The sequence below is a fragment of the Anolis sagrei genome, chromosome 2 (assembly GCF_037176765.1).
Source record: "Anolis sagrei isolate rAnoSag1 chromosome 2, rAnoSag1.mat, whole genome shotgun sequence".
Lineage (NCBI taxonomy): Eukaryota > Metazoa > Chordata > Lepidosauria > Squamata > Dactyloidae > Anolis > Anolis sagrei.
This window is the reverse complement of record NC_090022.1, coordinates 120,673,875-120,701,676: the sequence shown is the minus strand read 5'-3', so window position 1 is coordinate 120,701,676 and position 27,802 is coordinate 120,673,875. Positions and strand designations below refer to the sequence as shown.

The 27,802-nt window shown below is 38.8% G+C and overlaps 1 protein-coding gene across 8 annotated transcripts in view; it reads left to right on the top strand.

The window, feature by feature from the left end:
• TNRC6C (trinucleotide repeat containing adaptor 6C) overlaps positions 1-27,802 on the top strand; it is a 539,926-nt gene that overhangs the window by 468,257 nt on the left and 43,867 nt on the right. For 7 of the 8 annotated variants that reach the window (XM_060764575.2, XM_060764576.2, XM_060764577.2 and 4 more), the window contains 2 exons: positions 7,777-8,109; positions 20,317-22,908. In XM_060764575.2, coding sequence (XP_060620558.2) covers positions 7,777-8,109; positions 20,317-22,908 — 2,925 coding nt within the window. Of the gene's footprint in view, positions 1-7,776; positions 8,110-17,756; positions 17,978-20,316; positions 22,909-27,802 lie in introns of those variants that run through there. The other variant, XM_060764581.2, reaches the window with a different exon arrangement.

Below are 27,802 nucleotides of genomic sequence, written 5' to 3'. Positions count from 1 at the left end.
TCCCATGTAGTTGAGCTGTGATCCTTGGCATTTAATCTAATCTAATTCTATTGTAACAAGTTAGTGATGTTAATATGTTTTAGCGAAAAAAAGAAAAAAAATGTGACACCTTTAAGATTACATAAGGTAATTTATTTTAACATATGGTAATTTATTTGAGCATAAACTCTCATAGATAACAATTCAGTTTATCAGATGCAAGTTGCAAATGCAGGGGAACAACTTCTTCAGTTTGGGCAGTCTTTAGAATTTGCAATTTGAATCATGAGCATGGCGATGGCATTTGAGATATAGATATATAGCATTTTGCAGGAATTCCTTTTTAAAAGCCATGTTTCCAGGGAGCTTCTCTGTTACTCTTAAATCCTGTTGCTAAGCAGGATTAAAATAGTTACTGCAAAAGGTGGCTGTTCTTTGTTGCCTTTTAGCTACTATTTTGTCAAAGGACTGGACCTACAGCGTCAGTTATTATAGATTTGATTGCCATGTTATCAAACAAAGACTTCCCCCATAGATCAGGAGAAAGAGAGATGTACCATATTTACTTTAGCCTAACACCTTTTTTTTTTGGATAGAATTACATCTCCAAAATGGGGGTGTGCATTAGATTCGATGGCACATTAGAATCGCACACATAAACCAAGAATACCTAGAGGGACCAGGAAGCTAGACAGCATGGAGTGGGGGAGAAGGTGAAGAGGCTTTTCCCAGCATTGTCCTTAGGGGTCTGTGATGCCCTGAGAAGGAGGAAGAGCGCCTGGCTAGTGACCCAGTCATTCCTGCTGCTTAGCTGCAAGGGGGCTATGGTGCCTTCAGGCCTCTCTGGCCAAAGGAGCAGGAAACATTGCCTTCATAACCTCCCTCTGGGCCAGGGATCAATCACATATCTTGTCTCTCAGGCAGCCCTTAGGGTCTCATGCCCAACCACCCCAGCCCTGAGACTTAGTCTTGTGCTGTTCCCAACTGTCCTCATTCACAAGGCCTTCAAAACCAAGGGAGAGGTTTTGAAGTTCTTGTGAATGAGGACAGTTGGGAACCTTGTGAGGTTTGCCAGTTTCGGCCTGATGGAGTGGCGTGGCTTCCCAAATGGCCTCATTCATGCTACCTTCCTCCCTATTGGCTCTGCCTGCACCTTTGTGCACATTACATTTGCTGGCAGATCCATTTTTTGTCATGCGCCCCTTCAGAGTTGAGTTTAACGAGCTACATTACATTCAGTGGCTCGTTAAACTCAAGTAAATATGGGTATATTAAGGTTTGGGCATTGGAGAATAATAGCCATTGCAAATTTCTAAAAAGCAGAAAGACTGGTGGAAATAGAAAAACCTCCTTCATTGCTGCATCATGCATTAGATTCTTGATTATGTACAATCTGTAGAAGCTCTATCTTTTCTAACACAAGTACTTCTGAAAAAAATTGGATTGGAATTCATTTCCCGAGGGGACTGAAATCAATGAAATTAATGTTGGTTTCTTTGTCAGTTATTAAGTTTAGAGTTTGGTTGCTTTTATATTGTTTAATATGGTTTGTCCTGATGTAATTTGTTTGAATGGTTTTTCCCCCCTTTTGGCACTGAATGTTTGCTATACATGTTGGAAACCGCCTTGAGTCCCCTCAGGGAGATAGGCTGGGGTACAAATAAAGTTTTATTACTATTATTATGCTGTTCTCCACAAGCTCCTTAAAGGTCAGTTGCATTACCAGAGTTGACCATAATTCTGCAAGAGGTGTTTAAATAATAAAAATATTTTGAAGGCACATCAGATCGTTAACACAGACAGACCTCTGCTACAACATTCCTTTGGTGTAACCTCATGAATTATAGTTATACTTCTGGGGATCCTGAAAGAGAACTCCCAGGGTCTTGGGATCATTTCAAACCTTGAATACCAAGGGTGGAAGAAGAGGGAGACTGGTACGTGTATGTGTGCCTCTTCAAGTCACCTGTTAACTTAGTGATCCCATGGAGTTTTCATAGGGTTTTCTTAGGCAAGGGATACTCAAGAGATCATTCCTTTCTCTGAAATGTAGCCTAGAGCACCTGGTATTTGTTGGCAACCTTCCATTCAAATACTAACCAGGGCTGACTCTGTTTCGACTACAATATCAGACAGGACATGCTGTTCCTCAATGAAGTTGTGGGAAAGATTTGCAGTTGATGCTTCTCTAACATTAGAGCTGAGTTCAATCAAGAGCACACAAAAGAAGTTTCAGATGCTGTCCTAGAACTGAAAAGAGCTAAGCCAGCTGGTACAGTTGTTGTCCTCATCTTGGAATTAGTAAAAGAATGAACACCAGGAAACAACCAAGTGAAAAATATTGAAAACTATCCCTTTTCCTTTTGTATGATTTTTTAGCACACCCATGGCTATAGAAGATGGTGGTGTTAGAAAAGCTTAAGTATGAGGATTTTGCAGGCTTTTTTGGCAACAGTAAATAAATTATTTAACATAACCTCCTATCTAGACCTTGGAATACCCCACTGAATTAAAAAGACACTTTATTTTTTAAAATGCTGAATGAATAGAGAAGGCAGAATTTTTGTCTGTTTAGATATTCAAATACAGTATGCTTCTTTTTAAATATTGCCTCTTTCATTTTTTTAAAAAATGAATAGCAGTGGCAACTGTTTTTTTGAGAACTGATAAAGAGGATTGGACCTGTGTCATGGTTACTTTTATCCTTCAAAAGCAATGTTTAACTTCTGATACTATCCTCAAAATATCCTTGATTCTTGTTAGCCTTTCCATTTTGGATATTATATCTCCCCATACGACAACTTTCTCTATACCAAGGATTGACTTGGGCGAGACATAAAATACAGTAACACTAATAATAGCAGATGAATAATAATAATAATAATTTCATGATATTAACCACTACAGATATGCAAAATAAATTCTTGCATAAAAATAATAATTATGTACCACCATATTCAGAGGGTTTTAAAAAAATCATCAAGCAGGTCTTCTGGCTGAACAGTTTGCAATTATAATATGAATTGCAGCTAATACTGTCATATATGTGGTTGCAACATTCTCTGATTATTCTATTCCATTCCAATCTTGTCTACAAAGTTTGTGCTTGGGATCAAAAAATAATAATCTCACAATGCCTACAGTGAGTTTACAATTTTATGTTGGGCTACATTCATAGTTGTCTTGGGCCACATGCAATTACAATGGATTGTAATTGGTCTTCATCACAGCAGAAGTTTTTGGATGAACACGCCACAATTTCTCTATTTTCAGTATGTTTCATTATTTAAGCATAAGGCTGACTTGCTCTTTTCTCCTGTAGACCTCTCAAATAGTGACTTCTGTAATCTGTACTGTAGGCCAGTGCTTGAAATTGGTGAATTTCCAAGCCAGGCAGTTCATGTGTGTCCCCCTCCCCACCCCTCAGACTATCACTCCACATTCTGATAATTTGTTTGGAACTGCCAGCTCCATTGTGTCACTTGTACCCCTCCCAGCTAGACTTTCACTTGATCTGTGCCAGAATCTGGTGCAAGTGAGTTTGGCCTCATTACTTCAGGCAAGATTAGCATGTGTGACATGTCTGATAGAAATCTGGAGGGCAGGTCTAAGATATGCATCATGGCTCTGATGTGAACACATGGCTGATATAAATAAGTGAATAGGTCTGAATGGGAAAAACCAGACAACAAAGACTTACTAGGTCAACACAGAATTTATCTCAAAATTAATCCAGCTATAATGATGTTTCTCTGCCTAAAAACCCTGGTTTATGATCTAAGTTTTATAATATCTTTCCTGTAAACTCAAGCCTATCATTTGGAGTGAAATGGATATATACAGGATCTTCTGTTTCAAACCTAAAAACATGTTATCTCCTAGGAACAAATGGTTTTCATAATGAAAAGATGATTGTAATCTGAGATTTGTACAAAGGAAAGGGTTTGGTTTTTTTTTTTTTTTTTTTTTTGAATAATGGGAAACAAAGGCCTTGGCGTTCGTGAAGGTAAAGTAGTGGTTTCCAGCATAATATTATAGAACAAATTTGTTCTACAAATTAGGTGGACAATGGCTGCTTTTATTAACTAATCAAAGAGAAAATACAGATTCAAAGGGAGGGAACCTGAACATGCAATTCTTAAATCTGAAATGTTCAAAGAACAGAGAAACCTACAACATAATTGTATCTATACATGTCTATTCATACACAAGAGAAATTAAGTTCAATGGAACATTTCCAACCTTTGAGTGTGGTCAATTTGATTATGGTGCCTTAAAAGAAAGGAAGCATTTTCCTCTCTTGAGTAAAGTGCTGAGAGGTGAGAGCTTACTCAATCTCAGGAATATTTAAAACAAAGATCTGACTTTTTGTACTCTCTCCACTGTGATGCTGCTGCTGACCTTTTTGAATGCCCGGGTGGGGAAATGGTGGCAGTGGTCTGAGGGAGCTGGCCCCCTTAAATGACATTGGTGCTTTCCTCTCACTCTGCAGAATGACCTTTGACGTATCATTAAATGCATAATATTTTCCCTCAAACGTGCCTTTGACTTATAATGTCAGCTTGTATGGTTCGAATCCCCATTCAGCCATGGAAACACACTGAGCTATACTCTCTCAGCCTCAGAGAAAAATAAAGACAAATCCCATTTGATCAAATCTTCTTAAGAAAAGCCAATGATGGTTTTGCCTTATAATCACCATGAATTGAAGATGACTTTAAGGCCCCTTCTACAGTGCCATATAATCCAATTCAAAGCAGATAATCTGGATTTTATATGGCAGTGTAGAAGGAGCCTAGGGCACAGCAGCAACAAAAGTTGCACATCAAAAATGTTACTTATCTCAATGCATAATATTCCTAGCCCTGAGAGTTTAAGTATTTTTCAGATAAATATTTCTTAAATCTCTTCAGATGATTATAAGATTCAGCTGACCCACTAAAAGGCAAGCAATTTCAATTTCATAACTTTGTGATTCTGTGCTCTATACCCTAACCAGAATGGTTATGTGTGATTGTTTTCTTTTCAAACTATTGTTAGGCTGTATTCACCATATTATTAGAACACACATAGTATTAGAACACAGATTTAAAACAAACTAACACAATATAATTTTCCAAGATTTTGTAATGTACATAAAGGAGACCAAAGAAGAGGTTTGAAGCCATGACATTTAATTTTTAGATCTTTCTTTACTTTTCATATAATGTCATGAAAGTAATTTGGTGGCTACTCCCCCTCCTCAGCCTCCTTTTAGCAAACATCTGTTTCCAGAACTTTTAACTCCTGCTGCAAAATACTGCCACATCAGCAGGTTAATGTAGTTGTGGATAAAAAGTAATGTTACTTTCCCGTCATTTTTTTCATGGTTCCATCTATCTCTGTGTTTTGACCTTAGTAGGTTACAGTTTTTAAAATGTTAACACAAGCTTTTCTCTGTTTGATACTTCATTGCTCTTGGATAATATTACCTTGTTGGGGATCTGGTTCTGGCCTCATTCCAATTAAATATCCCGGAAATGTTTCTGATTTCAAGCAGCTGCAGAGGTTTAAACAAAGTCAGTGTTTCATCTGTATTCCCAGAGTATACATTTATGGGCTGTGTTAAATGTGCTGTATATGTAGTGCATTACATTCACTTTGAGCTTTACAATTGAAATTGAAAAGAATGTAAAACATAAGGGCTGAGGTGAACTTAGCAGAACACAAAGGTTCATTTTTATTCTGTAATAGTTCATAGGGGAAGGGAATGGAAGAACAGTGTTAACTTTTTGCAGCTTCATATAAGATGTGAAGTATGGGATTTATATGAAGATAAAAACTGAGTCTTCTTTGTGCTTTGCTGCATTAGAATAACTTTGCAAGCACCTTGTTATTTAAGACAAATTCAGTGCATAAACTACAACTAAATCATGAATTAATAAATGCAGCTATGGCTTTTTACTATGCCAAGGTCACATGTTCAAAAATGTTCCTGAATGCATGGGTCACAGATTCCCCACCCCCCAGTCCAATTCTAAAATCTTTTAAAACCCTCAACAGTAGGCATGCAAAGAATATTCCTCAATATTTTCATCCATATTGGATGAAAATTGGATGAAAAGGGGGTCTCATTTTCCAAGACACTTCATTGAGGGAAAGGAGACCACATCTCATATTCCTCATAATTAACATTTTGAGAATAATCTGTTTGTGCAAGGATGCATATGGTTATCTTATGCATTATGCATTCTTGCAATTGTGGGTGAGGGCAGAGAAGACATATGTAGGAGGATGATATCTAGTTTTTCTGCATGGGAATCCAATCAGTTGCACAAATTCCACTGTGAAGCTCTGATCTCTGTCCTTGGCATATGGAAAGACCCTGGTTAGCATGATCTTCTGACTGGAGCCATAACCAGAAAATGCTCTCTTACAGATGTCTAGCTCCCTCACCTCTTGTTTGCTCAGGGCAGACATCATTGTATGTGGGTGACCTTTACAGCAAGTTAATATAATGCTTTACGAGACAGTGTTACAATAGTAGTTTGATGTTTATCTTTTCATTTTGCTTCAGGGAACTGTTATACATTTTAAATAGTTTTTAATATCAAGTCAGATTTAAGCTGTTTGGGGGGCCTTTTAGACTGAAAAATAGTTGTAGTGCATGAATTTGACTTGGCCCTTCCAGCCGTAACTTATCATCTGGCTCTTGCACTTTTCTATCAGCCCTGTCCTTGCAATTGTCTTGCACAAGCCACTGCCCCGCCCCCTAGTTTTGAAAAGTCAAACAAGCTCACCTTTTGATTGTTGTATGATGAATTAAGTTTTTATTATTTTTATCGTATATATTTTAACTGTTTGTCTGGGCTTGGTCTCCATGTAAGCTGCCCCAAGTCCTTTTGGGGAGATACGGTGGTGGGATATGAAAATATGGTGGTGGGATACAAAAATAAAGTTCCTATAATTATAAAAATGGGTTACAAAACATCAAACTCATCCATAAATATAGGGTGAAGAATGACAAGGAATGAAACACCAAGGAATTGGTATTAAATTCCTGGGTTTCTACTGTGGTGTGCTTTGCCACTGTAATAGATGCTTTGATAACATTCCGATAGTGTGCTATGGTTGTAATAAAAAAATTGGGAATTTACTTGATCCAGATTACATTTGTGTGGATATTTTCCTGGTTAAGTGAGCATATGACAGCAGTACAGAAAGAGCACCATCAGTTTTCACACTCTGTTCAGGATGGTGGCATGTACCTTTTAAAGCCATAAATATACCAGCTCAAATGATTTCAGGTTGTGCTTACTCATATATGAAACTCATTTCACTCTTATGATATCATATATAATGATTAGAGATGCTCTTGTGCCTGAGGTTAATTTTTACTAGGAGTAAGGTTGTTCGTTTCATTTTATTTTAGGTTTGTCAAGATTTTTGTAACTTTCATCCTCATGTGGTCTTTCTAGTTAGATCTGCCCTTGCTGTTAGATTATGCACAATCACCTTGGGTCTTGGATTAAGAAACTTTAAATATAAAATAGTGTGTAGGAATTATGCTTTAAACGGTGACAATCAGTATGACTAATCAGTATTTTAAAATACTGTATATCCTATACTGATTTTCCACATTAATCTCCCTAGTGAAAACTCATATACAGGGATGTTTTATTTGCTTGCTTGTTTCCAGTACGGGATGTTCAGTGAGATCTAATTCACCCTGCACTGTACTTAAAAATGTACATTAAAATGAATCATGTTGAATTCATCTCCCTGATGAAAATTGTCTTAATATCTTAATCTCTACAGTGCCAGAACCTATTAAGACCAGTTTAAGCCAGCCCCAACCTGCCGGTACCAGTACCAGTACTTCCACCAGCACTATTACTAACAATAGCAATGGCAAGCGTGCATCTGCCAATGGGCAGCAGCCAGCTGCATCCCGATACCTGCCTCGTGAGGTGCCTCCACGCTTCCGCCAACAAGAACAGAAGCAGCTTTTAAAGAGAGGCCAGCCTCTGCCTACTGGAACTCTTATCAGCACGGGCCCAGGACAAGGTACTGGACAAGCAGGGACAAGTCCTCCTCCCCAGGCAGGAGCAGGTGGACATCACCACCCCAGCAAGACTCAGAACCCAGCAGGTAAGAGAAAACATGCAATGCACAAGAGAAGACTTGCTCAGGTGCTCAATTAAATAGTAAAGCTTTAACATAGGTTTGTTTATTTCTCTTTCAGAACATAGTGATCATTCAGTGTCTTTGTTTTGGTCTCTGTTTCCAGAAGCATAATCACCTAGAAAGTAGCTGTAAATAATGTAGAATTGAAACTTTCAGAAAGAACAAAATAAAATAATATCTGTAGGTTATTAAATTGTATCTACAAAGTTGTACCTAGTAGAGGTGTGCATTTTCTTCGTTAGTCCTCATGAGTTGTATCAAATTTGTTAAATCCATACTTACAAGGTGATATCTGACATGTGAGCATGGCCTGCGCCAAAAACTTAAGTATCGAAACTTACCCAGTAGTTTTTATTTGCATTTTGTAAATCTCTGAAGCTTCTCAAAGTCAGTTTTATACCGCCCTTCTCAGCCTAGCATTGCCCATTTCAACAGCTTTATATATTCCAACCCTTCTCTCTTGTATCCTCCTTAAGCTCCCTCAAAAGATGTGATCAACAGAATTGAAGTGGAAAGCCAACAATTACTCTTAAGAATCCTAGTTGGTTTTTTATTTTAATATTTTATTCTGCCTTTCAAAATTAACTATATTTTTGCAACAATGTGTCAAATACAGTCATACACTGTCAAATCACCTATAAATAATATCTGTCTATGTTTCGATACATCTATCCATTGATATGTAATGCTTATTAGAAGTTATTTTATATTATAATATATAAATATCTGCTACTTCAGTAATCCAAACGATCAGATGGAGGTTCCATTCAGCCTCCTGAATATACATTACAAATATCTACCAAGCTGCTACAAAGTTTTTCTTCTTTTAGTTCTTCTCCCCTCATGCAAAAATGTTTTTCTGCAAGTGCAACTGACAGTATTCTGTTATGATATCGATGAGAGACCCTGGGCATTCTACCAAGTTTTAGCTATCTTTGCTCTTGTAACTTCTACAGTTATTGTTTGAGTTGTTATTTTACTTTATCTTTTGAATACTTCCTGCTAAAAAGATTTAACATTTGAGCAGAAAGTCCACATATGTTCAGATATTTCCTTTAGGCCACACTTTTCTCCAACACTTAACCACAGTTTAAGTTTGTGCAAATTTGTAGAAGACAAATGCCATCTATGAACTGTTTTTAATACTGTTTCTTTAGAATTGTACGACTGCAAAGAATAATTATTTCATCAGATTTTGGATACCTCTCAAATACCAATATTTAGGTGTGAGATACATTTAAAAACATAAAAACCTAGTTTGAGGTTTTGGGAGGGACTCCAGACCATGTGACCCAATCTGGGACTATTCAGAATGAGACTCCATTTTAGAAGTGAATTTTCCATCAGGTAACAGTGCTCCATGCAGTCATGCAGGCCATATGACCTTGCAGATGTCTACGGACAACACCAACTCTTTGGCCTAGAAATGGAGATGAGCAGCCCCCCCGAGTTAGACACAAGTAGACTTAAGGTCAGGGGAAACATTTACCTTTACCTTTGCATCAGAAGCAGTACAGTACAGTTTAGAAATAGGTAGTATCAGTATGCTGCAGTGTGCAGTCAGTCTTTATTGAGTCAGTGTTCAGCAATGTGTTACACTGAAGAGAGTGTTAGCCTGTATGCAACAAAGAAGAGACTGAAACAGACCGCTTTAGAGAACTTACTGTTTAAACAAGTATTTAACTCTTCTCAGAAGATCACACTTTACAAAAAGGTTATTATTATTTCAAATAATGTGAATGTCAATCAATCTCCAAAAGGGTTATGTTTCCAAAAGGCTATGGAATTTTCTGGTTTCCCAAAAGGTTATGGGCTCTAAAAGGTCATGCCATTCCAAAATGTTTCCAAATTTGTGATCAAAATCAAAGTAGAATTTCAGTATGAATAAGAAAAAGGATCAACGCAAGAATGAGTTGTACAATATTGTGTTGATATTCTGTACAACTACAAGTTACATTCATTTCTATAGAATGCTGACACAGTTTGAATCTTTCCTTCTCAAAATTTGCTTTTTGAAGCTATCACTTGTTAAATGTAAGCTGAGAGTTTCAGCAGCTGTTGCTTTAACAAAATCCAAACTATGAATTGGCAGCCTTGCAAGTTCTAAATGCATTATGTGATACTGTAGCAAGATGAGCTAGGCTTCTGAGAGTTAATAGGCCCTGTGCCAATTTGTACCATAAGTAAAGAGGAATTGGTTGTAGATCCCAGATTTTTTTCTTTCCTAAGAATAACTTGAGGAAAAGGAGTGCCTACCAAACTGATCCTGACAATGTAAATACGTTGTTTATTTTGCGCATGCAAGCAGAAGAAGGAAGCACTTTTGTCATAAAGGACAAAGTTCGGGATACCCTCAGGTCCTCAGACCCTTGAGTCAACTTGTTAAAGGAAACCCATCATGCCGCCAGGTGCTTTACCAAGTTCTGAAAAGGAACACCATCCTTGTTGTAAATTTCCACTTCAGTATTGTAGCTTGTTATATATTTCCACTTCAGTATTGCTAGAGAGAAAAGAATGCCATAAATTTCCTATTTATTTATGTAATTTGGTGCTTCAAGCTGCCACAACAGCAGCGTCTAGCAAGCTACTGAAGGCAATTTAACCTATTTATCAATGGTTTTTAATATGGTTAGCTAAATAGAATACTTGTGATTAGAAGCACTGTATCTTTGAATAAATGTTCCAGGCAGACAGTCATCAGGGAGAACTGTTATCTTTGGACAGCTGTGGATGAAACAGAAAAATGGACCAAATAGAGTTTTGGTCTGATCCACTAGGCCAGTGGTTCTCAACCTGTGTGTCCCCAGATATTTTGGCCTTCACCTCCCAGAAGTCATAACAGCTGGTAAACTGGATTTCTGGGAGTTGTAGGCTAAAACACCTGGGAACCCACAGGTTGAGAACCACTGGACTAGGCAGTTCTTAAATTGAACTGCACTTCCTTGTCGTGAGGAGCTACTTGATGTAAAATGCTGCAGGTCCTAGAACAGTTTGCTGCAGTTCACTTTTGTAGCACTACTAGTTTTTCCCAGTAAGGACCTTATAAGTTAACACAACACTATGACTGTATTCTCCTCACATACAGGTTCTAGTGTTCCCAATTCCTTCTCCAAGTGTTAGAAAATTTCCTGAAGAAAGGTCTTATATAAATCCTTGTGTCTATGTGGAGTTCAATATGTATGGGGAACTGGTAGTAAGCATGTTAGCAATTTAGTGCTTCCCTTATCCCACTCCTGCTCCATGTCATTGATACAGTCAAATAACATAACATAAAATGGAAGGTTAAATGCCAATGAACCGATGGTTCTGGTTGGGTCTAGAAGAATTCTAGCCATCCAAGAATTTCATGCAATTGTTATGAAATTTGGAGTACATTCGGATCAATTATGTGTAATTAAAGTGAGAAATAGTCCAAATTTTGCAATTTAGTTTCATTGAGAAGTGTTGTTTATTAAACTATTGTATATTTCTATTAATTATTTATGGAAGATACCAAGGTGATTTTTTTCTGAAAGGCTCATCTTCCCCTCTTCTCACAAACTGTTTTGAGTCAGTCTGTGATTCTTTAATGATAGAGAAGAAGTGTTTATTTTGAATGATCCAGCTACGAGCTCTGGCATTTTATTTTTAACTTCCAAGGGCTAAATACTGATTTGAATCTGATTTCCATTTTCCATTTATTTATATTTGTTTTCTTTCTTACTAATTTATTAACCACTTATTCCTCAACTTTGGGACTCAACATAACTGATAAAGTTAAAATATTTTCATATAACAGTTCTTCTGAAGATCTCAAAATGCAGACAGGATCAGAACGCCTAACTTTGCTGGCAAAAATAGCCAGCATGAGAATTGTTTAATGTTTGTAGCAGTTTATGAATACAAAGTGTAAGAACTCTGTGAGCAGGAACTATGTATGTCCTGGTTATATGTGTGTATTCATACCTTATTTCTTCCCCCTTTATTGCTACAAAAATATTCAGCTGATTTTTCTATATCTTTGGATTTATATCTGTACATCCTTTCTTTTTAGTATTGATTGTGTATTTCCTGACCAGATAGCTTTAAGACAAGCAAAAATATATTTGCTTGATATGCGGAATATCAAGCTTTCCTTGTTTTTCTCCAACATCTCTTGCTTTTGCTTTGTTTTTACCATTATAGAACTAAAGTCCTGGATGATAAATACAGGTCTTACTATGGGTAAAAAAGGATCTCAGATTATTAGCAGGCCTCCATGAAATTTTTAATTCAAGATATATTATTTTAATGTCCATTCAAAAGACAATTGCAGCTCCCTACAAAATATCTTAGTTTCATTCGCTGCCAAGAATGTCTTTGTGGATTAATTCATGTGGAATTGTACATAAACTTCAACGAATCCTTTGAAATAGTCTCATTTTAGAATTTTGTATTTTTCTTTATCTGTTCTTTAGATTTTTACTTATCTTTGAAATATCATAGTGGGTACTATCTGAAAACAATGAGTAATAAAATACTTAATAAGATATGAAAATAAATCTGCCATTTGGTTTCCTATGGTTCTGAAGTAATACTGTTTAATCTTAATACTGAATGATTTCAATCCCTGGGTTCCACATCAAAGGGTTTATGCGTCTGTAAGAAGAACTCAGTTGTTGGCAGAGGGCCTCAAATAGATTTGTGAGTGCTGATGCTGTTGAAATTTAAATATGTAAGTGGAGAAGCAACAAGAATGCTAGAACTGGATGTACACTTAAAGGAAAGATGACCAGGGAGTAAATGGTGGAGTTCTATTTTTCCAGTTAATCTTTAAATTGCACAAATAATAAGATTATAAAGCAGACAGCATGCATTTCCCTCTGACTTTATGATGATCTACTAGCTTGTACAAAAAACTATTTGCTGCAACAGCCATGTTATTATGGCACTTCTTACATTCTACTTTTCATGTGTGATACTTTGAACAATTGGAAAGTAGTCTTCCATCTAGCCACTTCTTTTCTTGAGGACTGGAAATATTATTAATCATTGCATTCTGAGTATTTTTATTGGATTTATTTATAAAAAAATCACTAGATTAATGCCTGACCATTTTGACAAGCAAGTGTTGCAGAATCTTACAGTAAAAATAAAACGAAAGGGAAAAACCTAGATTACTCCAAATTATGTTCCAAATGTGTTGTCCCTAAACATAAACCATCATAAAAATCCCAACAGGCTTGTGGTTATTGTTTAACATCTCAAACATTCCAAAGTCTTCTGTAATCACTTTTCTAAATATCACATTTGACACTGGATTTTAATATTTTTCACACTTGCTAGACAAAAGATTGGTTAGATGGTTTTATCTCAGGTAATTTTTTAGGTGCAGTACTGTATTTTTTTTCTTTAGAGCCTGAAAGCCCCAAGAAAGCAAGACACATGTAGAATTCTATAGATTATGGTATGTTTGGAAACATCTGTCTTAAATCCAATATGATGCTCATAGTAGTGTTGGAGACTCCCCCCCCCCTCCCCCCAAAGCCTTCTTTGAGTTGAAACTATGTTCTGGAGGCTTCCCTTGCTCTGTAGGTAGTTTTTTTTTAGTGTACATAGGGGAAGAGGGAACAAGTCCCTCCTGCTGTTGCTTCCTGAAGCTGCTTTCATGGCACATTGTATACTGGTTTCTGTTTTTTTAAAATTTGGAGGCATACCGTCCCCTGTTGTAAGGTATGGAATAGCCAGGGGCTTTCATGTCAGTGTTGTGGTGAATTGACTCAGGGTCTTATTCCAGAATAACTCCAGGGTGCTGACCTAATTTCTGAAGTGGTATTTTAGGATTGTTGTGCCTCTGTAAGATAGCCTTCATGAATTGTGTTTACCTATTTATTGTCATGCTTAATATGCAAGGAACTCCAAGAAGTATTTGTTCTAACCCCCTACCATACTGGTGTCCTCATAATGGATAGTTGGAACACTACCCAAAAAGTTTAAATGGAATGTGACCTGATCAGATTTTTCATAGTGTTGTGTGATCTCTAAGGAAAGTTGTTTTGAGCTGCTTTGAGATGAAAGGCCAGAAAGATCTTGTTCGCTGTGGCCTTTGCACCTACAAAATGTTAGAACATTGTCTGTAGACAAAGGAGGAAAACACAGCTTTAATTGGTAGTGAAATTTCATTTCTGTGCTTTCGGAGTCTGAAAAGTATGATATGCAATCCCCAACCTTTGCTCCCACACAATGGAGTTTTTGTATATTTTTAGCACAGCTAATCGGTTTGACTGGGCTGGAAGTTGACCTGCTCTTCCTGCTGCTTATGTCCCACTTGAAGTTCTAATCTTTCTCTGGGATGTTTATGACATAAGAGCTGTTTACTGTGGAGAGTTGCCTATGATGTAGAACAAGTTCCAGATTTACAGAATAATAGATTTCTTTCTAAGTAGAAATATTATTTTAATGTATCCCCTAAGATGTTTGCATTTAGTTATTTTAAATTTGAGACACAGAAAGAGAGGGGGAGGTCTAAAACTCATTGTTTATAGAAGTAGCAGCCTTACTGATGGAAAGCATAACATTTTTGTATGTGTACAAGAAAACAGGAATTCTAACTTACACCAACAGACCCATTTTCTAAAAAAATAAACTGATCAGTACTTTGGCATATTCTGAAAAAGGATTTGAAGACAAAACAATCCCCACCAGAAAGCCCTGGCATTGTTAAATGGTGCTTTTATTCATTGCTTGAGACTTCCTCAGAAAAAGCCACACAGCTAAGGAAATAGTATGTGGAGAACCTTGACTTTCAGTATTTGCATCAGGAAGAGATAAAACATTGGCAACAGAGCTGGAAGAAATAACATCTCTAATTTGATAATCTTGTAATGTGTGAATAATCTGAATTACCTGGTAGTCCAAGTTTATTTGTGTGTGTACATGCATGAGTCTGGATCTCTCTAGGAACTAGAGCTGCTAATTAGTTCAGCATTTTCTGTGAGTAGTTCAAAGTTTTGGGAGCAGCTTTTGTATACTTAAAAAAAAAAACGACTGTGTTTGAAGGACACGCAGAAAGCAACAAATACACAGGATCCAAGCAAATATTTTGACAGTTAAATGTTTTCTTAAATATTACTCCCCACCACACCCCATCCACAATTTTCAGTAATGACTCTGACATCAATAGTTCAGTTCAGAAAATTCTCAACTAGAAAGATTCTTTTCTCCTCTGTAAAATACAGCATCTTTTCCAGAATTGGGTTGTTGTAGGTTTTCGGGTTGTATGGCCATGTTCTAGAAGCATTCTCTCCTAATGTTTCGCCTGCATCTGTGGCAAGCATCCTCAGAGATTGTGAGGTGAAATTACTTGCTGCTCATGAGGACCTAATGGTAGCTGTTTCAACAGGACAGCTAAATATTCCGAGAGATGTACATAATGCATATGTCATTTAATAAATGGGGCATCAGCCATGGCCTAAATCCATGTGACATTTATGGTACTGTTGGGATTTTTAGCCCCTCCCCTTGCAACCTTGTGCATTGCTGACACAATGCTCTGGAAGATTTTTCTGGCTCTCTTACTCAAGGATGCAGGGGAAAGGGGGGCTACTGTGGGAAATTATTCCTTCTCTACATGCAAAGAATTCTTATCTTATACAGATTAATGCCCCATGTATAGCCTGCATTTTAAAAACTGCATCAAAGTAATGTACATTTTATACAGTTTATAGTGTTCCAGAATGTGCCATCTTTACAAAGCATGTAAATGAAGATGATTTACAATTCAGTTTTTATGTCATTCATTATTCTTTCAGTAGTTTTACAGAACACAGACTTCCAATCAGGGTGTTAAACCCTTGTTTACTGAATCCAGCAGAGCCTTAGAAACCTTGATCACTGGAAGTTATCTTTTGCAGTCCTTTTGGTTTTCAGAAATAATGGCTGCATAAGTTATGGTGGAGTATCTCACTTCCACATTTTAACTGTTCATGTATACAGTTTTATGATAAACACGCCCTTATGAAGTTTTAGAAGAAATAAAAGTGTTCTGGTACATGAGGTTTAGGGTACATATGTACTGTATACATACAGATATAAGTTGGGGCACATTTGGGCATCAAAATGAATTTTGTTGACCCATGGATAAGTTGAAGGTAAAAGTTAGAGGCATGTAACAATTTTTTGTCATTTCCTTTAAAAAGCGCATAAAGGGAACATACCTATGATGTGCTGAAGTGAAGGTGAGGATCTGTTTGTTTGATGGGAGTCGGGGTAAATTGCATTGCTGTTCTTAAAATGTCTACATCTAAGCAAATAAAGATAGGGAAAGAAATAGAAATGAGGGAAATGAATAAGAATGTGACCTGAAAAAAAGATGAGGGAGAGAGAAGAGCAGAGAAATCATTGATTTGTTTTATTTGTCTTTGTTCATTTTAAACAACTTGAGGTGAAGTGGAATGACAGTGGCCATTTTTAATAGGGGTAAAGAGGCTTTTGCAGTAAGTCCCTGTTACAAATGGCTGCTACCACTCTGCCTCATATACCCCAAATGGTAGATATGCCGCATTCTTTGGGCTCTAGCACATTGCTGCTGAATTTCTCTCTGATCAGAAAAAAAGGGAAGGAGGGAGGGCTGCCTTTCTTTCCCTAGTTTGGGTGAGGCAGGGGTAACTGATGGGAGTGATGCTGCTATGCCACACCAAGAGAGGCTTCTTACCTCTGCCTATTGTCATTGCCGTTCGTGCTAGTCCCCTGTTCCAATATTGGCTCATGTACACCCCAAGTGTTCTTGAGTCAATTTTTGTCCATATTTTTGTCCATTTGTGGGATATCCCTTGTAACCAATTAGTCTACATACATTAATTACCTTTGGGGATACCTATGCTATGCTAGAACATACACATTCTAAGTAGTAATACCAGGCGATTATTTCACCGTGTTCCTGTTGGCTACTGGTTTGAGAGTCTATTTTGGGTAGGTTGATGACTCCATAATTCAGAACCTTTACAATAAAATCATATTGTGTGCAGTGAATGCCTTGAAAGGCTGGCATTGAACAATTGAAGATTTCCCTTTTTTCCAAACTGCAGTTAAAAAAACACTACAGCCAACAATGTATTGTTTAGGCACGCTGTATCAATTCTGCTGTTCCCAGACGGGAGCTGTGATTTTTAATCGACATACGCATTTTCTCTTTTTGTGTTTGAAGCCGAGAAGTAATTAAGTAGCTGGAAGCTTGCCAAGTTCCATATACAGTTTGTCCCCAATATTGCATCCTGTGCTGGCATGCTAAATGTGTGTGTGTGTGTGTGGCATTTCTCTTTAAAGATGGGCAGAGTAGGATGGAAACATGAAGGAGGCAGGAATGTATTTGCATGCAGCCAATCGGCAATATGCGGCTGTTCTCTTGGCTGACTTTCAAAAACCAGAAGAAAAGCAACCACCGTGCTAATTGTAGCAAGGTCCCGAAGTGAAAATGTTTTGTGACAGTTGAAAGAATTTAAAGAGGAAGGAAGATCGGTTTAGTGTCAGCTGCAATTAGATAATCAAAGCTTTAAACTCCTCATCTGTTGATACCTTAGCCAGAGTGAAGGGGGCTGTGTGCTTCGGGCGGTGGGGGCCGGAGGGTGGAGGAGTCTCCCTGCGTGGAAAGGGCATTTCCAAAGCCAGCCCAGCCAAGGCCCGAGCGAGCTTGTAGGTTGCCTGGGCGCACACTTGCATTGAGCGATTTTCTTGGCAGCTCTACAGGATGAGGCTCACTCTGTACACAGCCGACATATTGAAGCTGAGAACCCAGGCGAACCTAGATGCAGGAGAGGAGACAGCTCTGCACACAATGTAGCGTCTCCTAGAATGGTTGGGCAGCACCTTTCCTCAGGTATTTCATTCCTCCATGGCCCCTTTCAAAGAGCAAGCCGGGGGGGGGGGAGGGGGGCGGCGAACAAATAGCATCTGCTTCTGTTAAATCGGTTTATTACATAATGTTCAGAGGCAGCAGCAGCAGCAGCAGCAGTACAGCGTCCTAAGCTTTTGGCTGCCTTTCAGGTTTGATAAAATGGCGTCTTCAGAGAAAGAGCTGCTTGCTAAAGATATGCTGTGCTGGGCAGAAAAATGAAGTTATTATTTGTCATTATCTACTGCTGTTTGGTTTTGGAGTGTTAGTATTTCATGGAGTACTCATTATCTAATAATGAAGAATGCTCTCTTTTATGTTGCTCAGCTCTTTTTCTGAATGTATTAAAGGCTCTCACATCAGAGGCAGCAGACTTTTTTTGCATATCGTCATGTAGAAAATTAAAAGAGTAATAGGCTTTTCCACTCATGTTACCTAATGCTGGTTTTTGTCAGTAAATAAAGCTGTTTTATTTAGTGTTTTCATCTCTTTAACGCCTTCACATTTGCATATGCCTTTCTGGCAGTATTTATGCAGTGTTCTTATTAGGAAGAACTTACCATACAGATCTCCCCTTAAATAATTTTGTGGTAAGGAAATCAAAGCACATAAATAATATTTTAGTAAGTGGACGGGAAAGAGACACAAAAGAAGTTGGCTACTTGGAGGCTTCCAGACTGGTAACAGCATTTATATTGGTTCTGAACCTGGTAGATAAATACTGATGAAAACAGACAATCTCTGTTATTGGTGTTAGGCAAATGTTGACAGGCTTAACCAGTCCTCTTTGAATATAAATACTTTTCTTTTAAAGTGAATGTCCACATTTTTAAGAAGATTATATTTTACATCTGCTTTGGATGTTTCCTTCAATATAGATTTATTGATCATTTTAATTACAGAGCATGATTCCACATTTTAGGCTACCATCAAATAGGTCATAGCATTGCTAACTTTTATATTTTTGAAGGGACGACTACTGCTGTGTTTCAGTTTAGCCTCATGATGTGCATTATGTCCCACCCCGGAGTTTGAGATCATCTGGGGAGGCCCTGCTCTCGACCCCACCACTGTCACAAGTGAGGCTGGTGGGGACGAGGAGCAGGGCTTTCTCAGTGGTGGCCCCCCACCTGTGGAACTCACTCCCGGGGGAGATTAGGGCATCATCATCCCTCCTCGCCTTCAGGAGAAGGGTGAAAACTTGGTTATGGGACCAGGCCTTTGGGCACTCTGGCAATTAAATCAGACAATCAGGCAAGTAAGACCAGCAGGATGGATGAATGGAACGAAAAACTAGATCTAGGTGTTAACAAACGCTGACCATGTAAGAGGAGAAACTGGGTTTGTATTTGGTTTTAATGATTTTATTGATTTTATGGTTATAATGCATGCATGTCAACTGTGAATTGTTGTAACTTTGTGTACGATTGTTTATGATGTAGGCATCAAATTGTGCCTTGTTTCTGTAAGCCACCCTGAGTCCCCTTCGGGGTGAGAAGGGCGGGGTAAAAGAACCCCAAATAATGATGTGCATTATACCAGTCCTAAAGAACTCAAGTAGTAGACACAGAATGTTAATTGTTTGGAGAATTGCTTAAAACCTGACTTGTAATTACTGTAAGAATTTATAGACGATCCAACTTAATTTGCTTTAGTTTCCAGAGAGAGATTAACCTGTTGATCAAGTATTTTTTTAAAGTCCCAAATAATATATGACAAGTACAGAATATGGGTTTTATGTTTAATGACCATCAGTACAAAATGTGAGTCCTTTGTGTTTTATGCATTAAGAGGCCTCTGTTCTGGTTTTGTCATGTTTTGCTTTCTAGCCCAAGAACTATATCTTTTTCATATAGTGTTTAAAAATACATATAGAATTTAAGTGCCAACACTCAATCTTTTGTGATAGAATGGGACTCTAAAATGTTGGGCAACAATATATTCACAATTATAAAGTAAGGCAAACTGTGAAAATAGGTTTCCAAATATGTTTTCATTTAAATTGGAAATAATGAATCTTTAATATTTGAAACTGTTTTTGTAGCTCAGTAATGAGGTTCTCTTTCTTCCCAAGTTCAGTAAAACAGAACAACTGTTTTGACAAGATAACTAGAATGCTTTTATAAACTTTAATAATCTGTGCTGTGTCAACAATATCACTACAGTAGTCTGCATTTCCTACAGTATCTCAAGGCACATCCCTTTATGGATCATAAAAGAGACTGTATCTTTGACTATAAAACATAGCAATTAAGCCATGAATGCAACTGATGGGACGGGAGTGTTGGATAGCAAACTAATTTACACCCTGCTTGATTTTTCAGACCTTGGTCACAGCGGATTGGGAGACCATTATGAGAATACTCACTGGGGACAGCCGCCCACTTTTCGAAGTGAAGCCAATTGCAGCTGGGATAAAGTGATAATAGACAGGACTGACAAGGAAGCGTGGCCTTCCATTACAGGAACTGAGACTGAGTCTGCCTCAGAATGTACTACAGACACTGACTCTGCCTCCAACTGTGGCTCAGAGAACAGTAGCATGGCTACAGGGAGTGCCCAAGGCAACTTCACTGGACATACAAAGAAACCCAATGGCAATAATGGCACCAATGGAGCACTCATCCAAAGCACTTCTAACCAGAGTGCCCTTGGAGCTGGTGGAGCAAATGGGAATGGAAATGCAGCCAGAGTGTGGGGTGTTGCCACAGGTTCCAACTCTGGCTTAGCTCATTGTTCTGCCAGTGGTGGGGATGGAAAGATGGACAATATGATTGGAGATGGTAGAAGTCAGAATTGCTGGGGTGCTTCCAACTCAAATGCTGGCATTAATCTTAACCTTAACCCCAATGCCAATCCAGCTGCCTGGCCTGTACTCGGACATGAAGGAACTGTGGGAGCAGGCAACTCTTCCAGTATTTGTAGTCCAGTCAGTGCCATAGGTCAGAATATGGGCAACCAGAATGGGAACCCAACAGGCACCTTAGGTGCTTGGGGAAACTTGTTGCCGCAAGAGAGCACAGAACCACAAACGTCCACTTCTCAGAATGTGTCTTTCAGCGTACAACCTCAGAACCTTAACACTGATGGACCAAATAACGCTAACCCCATGAACTCTTCACCGAACCCTATCAATGCAATGCAGACAAATGGACTGCCGAACTGGGGCATGGCTGTTGGCATGGGGGCCATCATCCCGCCCCACCTGCAAAGCCTTCCTGGTGCTAATGGGACATCAGTTTCTCAAGTCAGTGGGGGAAGTGGTGAAGGAATGGGCAATTCAGTGTGGGGGATATCCCCAAGTAATCCTGCCACAGGAAACAGCAATTCTGGGTTCAGTCAGGGGAATGGAGACACTGTGAACTCAGCATTAAGTGCTAAACAAAACGGATCCAGCAGTGCTGTACAAAAGGAAGGAAATGGAACAAGTGCATGGGATTCAGGACCTCCTACTGGTCCTGGGGTCTTAGCATGGGGCAGGGGCAGTGGCAACAATGGTGTTGGTAATATGCATTCTGGTGCTTGGGGCCACCCAAGTCGCAGCACCAGCAATGGTGTTAATGGTGAATGGAGCAAGCCCACAAACCAGCATTCCAATAATGACATCAATGGGAAAGGATCAACAGGGTGGGATGGCTCTAGTGTTACCAGCCAGAATCCTGCCATGCAGCAGGGCAATGAACAAATAAACTCCTGGGCCAAAGCTGCAGTAACTAGCAACACTGGTAGTGAAGGAAGTAATGATAGCAATGGGAGTCAGAATGAAGGCAGCACTGGGAGGGAAGGTGCTGGAGAGGGCCGAAGAAGAGACAAGGGTATGATAGACCAAGGACAAATCCAGTTGCCAAGGAATGATCTCGACCCAAGGGTTCTGTCCAACACTGGATGGGGACAGACTCCTGTAAAACAAAACATTGCCTGGGAATTTGAAGAATCTCCAAGGTCTGAGCGAAAGAACGACAATGGAACTGAGGCCTGGGGTTGTGCAGCTACTCAGCCTTCAAACTCGGGGTGCAAGAATGATGGGTCCATCATGAACAGTACAAATACCTCTTCAGTATCTGGGTGGGTCAGCTCTCCACCTGCAACAGTTCCAACCAATACAGGTTGGGGCGACAACAGTAACAAAGCGCCAAATGGCCCTGGGGGATGGGGAGAGCCGACAAATTCTACTGCTGTCAATAATGCTGCTGCTGCTGCTGCCAAAAGTGGCCACACTTGGAGTGGGACCACAAATCAGGAGGACAAGTCGCCTACTTGGGGTGAACCTCAAAAACCCAAATCTCAAAACTGGGGAGATGGACAGAAATCAAATCCCGGCTGGACTTCAGGGGGTGGAGATTGGGTTGATTCCTCTGTCCCTGGACATTTGGGAGATGGGAAAAAGAATGGCTCTGGATGGGATGCTGACAATAGATCAGGGTCTGGTTGGAATGAAACTACGCGTTCTGGGACCAGTGGATGGGGAAATGGCACAAACAGCAAGGCTAATACAGGTACAAGTTGGGGGGAATCGTTAAAGCCTGGTCCTCAACAGAATTGGGCTTCTAAGTCCCAGGAGAACAATATGAGCAATTGGGGAGGAGCTGCTTCTGTTAAACAGACTGGATCAGGATGGGTTGGTGGACCAGTGACAGCCAAACAGAAAGATAGTAGTGATGCTACAGGATGGGAAGAGCCCTCTCCACCATCCATTCGACGCAAGATGGAGATTGATGATGGTACCTCAGCTTGGGGTGACCCCAATTACAATAACAACAAGACTGTAAATATGTGGGATAGAAATAATCCTGTAATCCAGAGCAGTACCACAACCACCACCACTTCCGCAACCATTATCAACGCAAACATGGCTGAACCTCAGCCACCGCACCAATCAAGTGCCCAGTCAAACCGGTCCCCACTGCTTGGTCCAGGTATGGTACAAGTTTTGATTCTTTACACATATGCTATGTTTTAGAAAGAAAGTTGTATTAAGGCTTGGCTAAGAAATATTTGTATCTGTTTATAATTTTTAAAGGTATCTTTATATTTTATATGAATAATTTATAAAATAGTACCCAGAATTTTGTTTTCCATCCATAATTAAAGAGGCCGAAAAAATATAAAGATAGATCAGATTATGACATAATTTTGGTAATTGGATGGACACACCAAAAATTGTATTAGATTAGAATATTTAACCAGATGGGTTTAAGGCCATACACTGACAATTCTATAATATAATAGCTTTTGTGTAATCCGAACACAATTGTGAATTCATTAGCATTTCACAGAACAATTCCAAAAACTATTCTCTTCATAATATGACCTAATTTTAATGAACTCGCTTAACTGTTTTGTTGCTTGTCCTTTATCCAGTCTTTGATGTCCGTTCTCATATATTATGCAACTGTTTCTATAACATTGACTGTCCTGTCAAATACATATTCCTTCAGTTATAGAATCATAGAGTTGGAAGAGACCTCATGGGCCATCCAGTCCAACCCCCTGCCAAGAAGCAGGAAAATTGCATTCAAAGCACCCCCGACAGATGGCCATCCAGCCTCTGTTTAAAAGCTTCCAAAGAAAGAGCCCCCACCACGCTCCGGGACAGAGAGTTCCACTGCTGAACGGGTCTCACATTCAGGAAGTTCTTCCTAATGTTCAGATGGAATCTTCTTTCTTGTAGTTTGAAGCCATTGTTCCGTGTCCTAGTCTCCAGGGCAGCAGAAAACAAGTTCGCTTCCTCCTCCCTATGATTTCCTCTCACGTATTTATACATGGCCATCATGTCTCCTCTCAGCCTTCTCTTCTTCAGGCTAAACATGCCCAGCTCTTAACGCTGCTCCTCATAGGGCTTGTTCTCCAGACCCTTGATCATTTTAGTCGCTCTCCTCTGGACACATTCCAGCTTGTCAATATCTCTCTTCAATTGTGGTGTCCAGAATTGGACACAATATTCCAGGTGTGGTCTAACCAAGGCAGAATAGAGGGGTAGCATGACTTCCCTGGATCTAGACACTATACTCTATTGATGCAAGCCAAAATCCCATTAGCTTTTATTGCTGCCGCATCACATTGTTGGCTCATGTTTAACTTGTTGTCCACAAGGACTCCAAGATCTTTTTCACACGTACTGCTCTTGAGCCATTCTGTATTTTTGCAATTCATTTTTTCTGCCTAAGTGGAGTATCTTGCATTTGTCCCTATAGTTATTACACATTTGGCTTCTTAGTAATTTGAACCAGTGATTTTTATTTATTATTGATACAAAGAGATTTTTGTGTTGAAAAATGGAAAAATACATGTTTCATTTCTGAATGAAAAAGTCATTAGCTGTGATTAGTGTTATCACACAACAGTGAAGTGTTTTAAAATATCCATTTGAGGGGGGTGTTTTACAGTAATGAAATAATATCTTCAATAATCATCTGTGGACTTGGCTATTTCCCATAATTGGTATCTACAAGAAAAAAAAAGCAAGCATACTGAGACCTGCCTGTTAATTCAATAGAACTACAGTTGGCCTTCCATATTTGCGGATTTGACTTTTTGTGAGTTTGATTTGAATATTTTGGATTTGATTACAATGCTCGCTAGGATCTCCAGTGTAATTCTGTGGGTCAGCTTCTAGAAGTTTTTTATTTTTTGTGAGTGTCCTGCCTTCCTAACCCAAGCAAATATGGAGGAGTGACTGTATGTTTTTATCATTTTCATTTTGTTTAAGTTGATAATGTTTACCCAAAAAAATCCAAGGTAGTTCATACCTTGTAAATAGGAATTCATATCTGTAAAGTTTCTACACTCTGAGGACTTTCTAGCAATCCTCCATATAGATTAAATTTGGGAAGAAGGATTTTGAATTTGTATTTTACATTTTTTTGAAATACCTAGTATATTAACTTTAAATACAAATATTCAATCATTCAATGGAAGTAGTGTAACTAAGGGAACAGTTGAATGATTCAGCCTATATCAAGTATCATGGGATCTACATGCTTGCCTAAGCAGAGGAGATCAGCTGTGCAAGTCTATCCTGATATGCCCCAAGCACGGATAGCAGCAGTAGTATGGCATTGCAGACAATCAGCGTGGTAGCTCCAGTAGGCAAGAAGAGTGTTAGATCAAGGAAATAGCCATGGCCTGATGTGCTCCTTCCTTCTGATCTGCTACTTGAGTTAGAGATCTCAGTCTTCTTGATGGAAGTGCATACCTTCCTTTCTATAGTAGGTGTTGGTAGGACACCTCTGTATATATCTGGGAAAGTGTTACTGGTCCTGGAGGATAGTCTGGCTCAAGTGCCTTGGCAGCCAATATTTAAACAGCATAATGGAAGGACAACACAAAAAACCTCATCTCCACAAGATAGAATCTTGTTTTTCTCTGCAATCATGTGTCAGCCCCAGGCTTTGCAAATTGGGGAAATCAAATTGCTGTTTTAGAATGATTCTTAGAGTCCAAATAAGTCAGTGTAGGGGTGAATAAACTCCTTGATGTCCTTATGACACATGGAATCCCTTCACCTTAACATGAACTTGTATCACATTTTAAAAAGTCATGGAACGCTCTGAAGCTCCAGAGCTCCCCCACACTTTTTGGCTATATAAACAATTGGGCCAACTTACTCTTTAAAAGTTACTAGGGCTGTTTACATAGCCACCCTGCTTTCCCTGAATTCAGTCTAGAATCATAAAGTTAGAAGAGACTGCATGGGCTATCTAGTCAATCCCCTGCCATGCACATTCACAATATTATGACAGATGGCTTTTAAGCCTCCAAAGAAGGAGCCTCCACTACACTTCAAGACAGACCAATTGCTGGACAGCTCTTACAGTCAGGAAGTTCTTCCTTATTTTCAGGTGGAATCTCCTTCCCTGTAATTTGAACCCATTTCTCTGAGTCCTAGTGTCCAGGGAAGTAGGAAACAAGCTTGCTCCCTCCTCCTTATTATATCCTTTCGAATATACATGGCTATCATGTCTCCTCTCAACCTTCTCTTCTGGAGGCTAAACATGTCCAGTTTGTTAAGATGATCTTCATAGGGCATGGTCTCCAGGCCTTCGGTCATTTTAGTCAAACTCGGCCTCTTGGATGCCATCTAGTCACAGCCATGAAGACCAGTGATGCTGATCCAGAGAATCCCACTTTGGATCAGAATTGCCATTTGTAGCACTAAAAATGCATTGAACAATTTTGAGAGATTGCATATACAAATGCTATAGAAAATTTCATGCAAATTCCCCAAAAAATGAGATAGATTCGCTTCATTTCTGTACTGCAGTGCTTGCGAAGAGACCTTAATGCCTTATAGATTCGTTATCTCTGTTATCTCTCGTTAACCTAACTTTGGCAGCATATGAAACACCAGTAATACCTTACTTTTCTGGATTCAAATCTTGTCTTGAAGAGTTTAAAGAACTGCACATTTCAGGGTTCTTTAATCACTAGGGCTTTAAGATATTTATAGAGTTGTTTCAGATATTCAGTTATTATAAATGCCCACTTCTTATTTCAATATTTTTCTAACTAGTTGTCAGCTTTAGATTTTTCCCTTCTTTGATCTCTTGAGAACTTTGTAAACTATGGGTGTCTTAACATATGTTATTGTTTTCACATAATTGCAACTAATTTCCCAGGGCAAGAACTCCGTTGTGAGCAATAATTTACATAATATTATGTGGCCCAGTACACAATGTATTTAACCAAATGACTTATACCTTACAAATTGGAGGTGATTAATCATTATTACTGAATTTAAAGAGAACCCAGGGAAGTTAGTCCCTCTTTTTTTACTTAATAAATGAATATGTGTTGTAGTGGAAATTGCAGTGTTCTGGCTGAGGTTAAATACACTGTTACAAAACCAGGGAGCTCTTTAAATTATGCATTTGAGCTTCCTTTATAATATGTAATGGTACTTAATTTCCTCTATGCTGATATGCACATCAATATGTGAACACAAAATGAAAATATAGAAGCCCTTCAGCCCATTTTCTCCATAGTGGAGGTCATCAGTCAAAGACTTAGCTGGGTATTACAAATCAATGTGTGATATATAGATTCTTTATCTCTGTGGCTCCTAACCTTAGAAATTTCTTTGGCTAAATCTGTCTTCAGCTTTATTATTCCAATCCAACTCAACTAAAGATGAGTTGGATTGGAATAATAAACTTTAATAATAATAATAATAATAATAATAATAATCTTTATTTATAATCTGCCCTATCTCCCCGAGGGGAATAATTTTATTTTTGAGAGCCAGCATGTTATCGTGTCTTGAGCATTGGATTAGGACTCTTGAGCCCAGTGTTGCAATCCCTGTTCAGCATTGGACACTGACTGGATTGTCCTGGGGAAGCCACACTTCCTCAGTCTCAGAGGAAGGCAGTTGCAAACTCCCTTTGAATAAATTTTGTCAAGGACATGGTAGATTTGAAGGTACATAATAATAACAACAACAATAACATTCTGTTCTTCTACTCCTCATTTTCAGCTGCATCTTGCATCTTTCCATGGATTTTTCTCTAAATCCTGTTGTCCTCTCTAGGATCAGTTTAGGGTAATCTACACCGACCATTTGTTTCATTTTCAGACCGGTACAGAAGAAAGTGGTTTCACTATGGAACTGATTCCATAGGAAATCCTAGAACCTGTTTGAGACCCAGAAGGTGATAACACAAATACCAGAGCACCTATACACATTAAGGGTTTTATTTCACATGCTTTTGTGGAACTTGGTTGTCTGTAAATGAGGACTTAGACCAGGGGTCCTCAAACTAAGGCCTGGGGGCCGAATACGGCCCTCCAAAGTCATTTACCCGGCCCTCG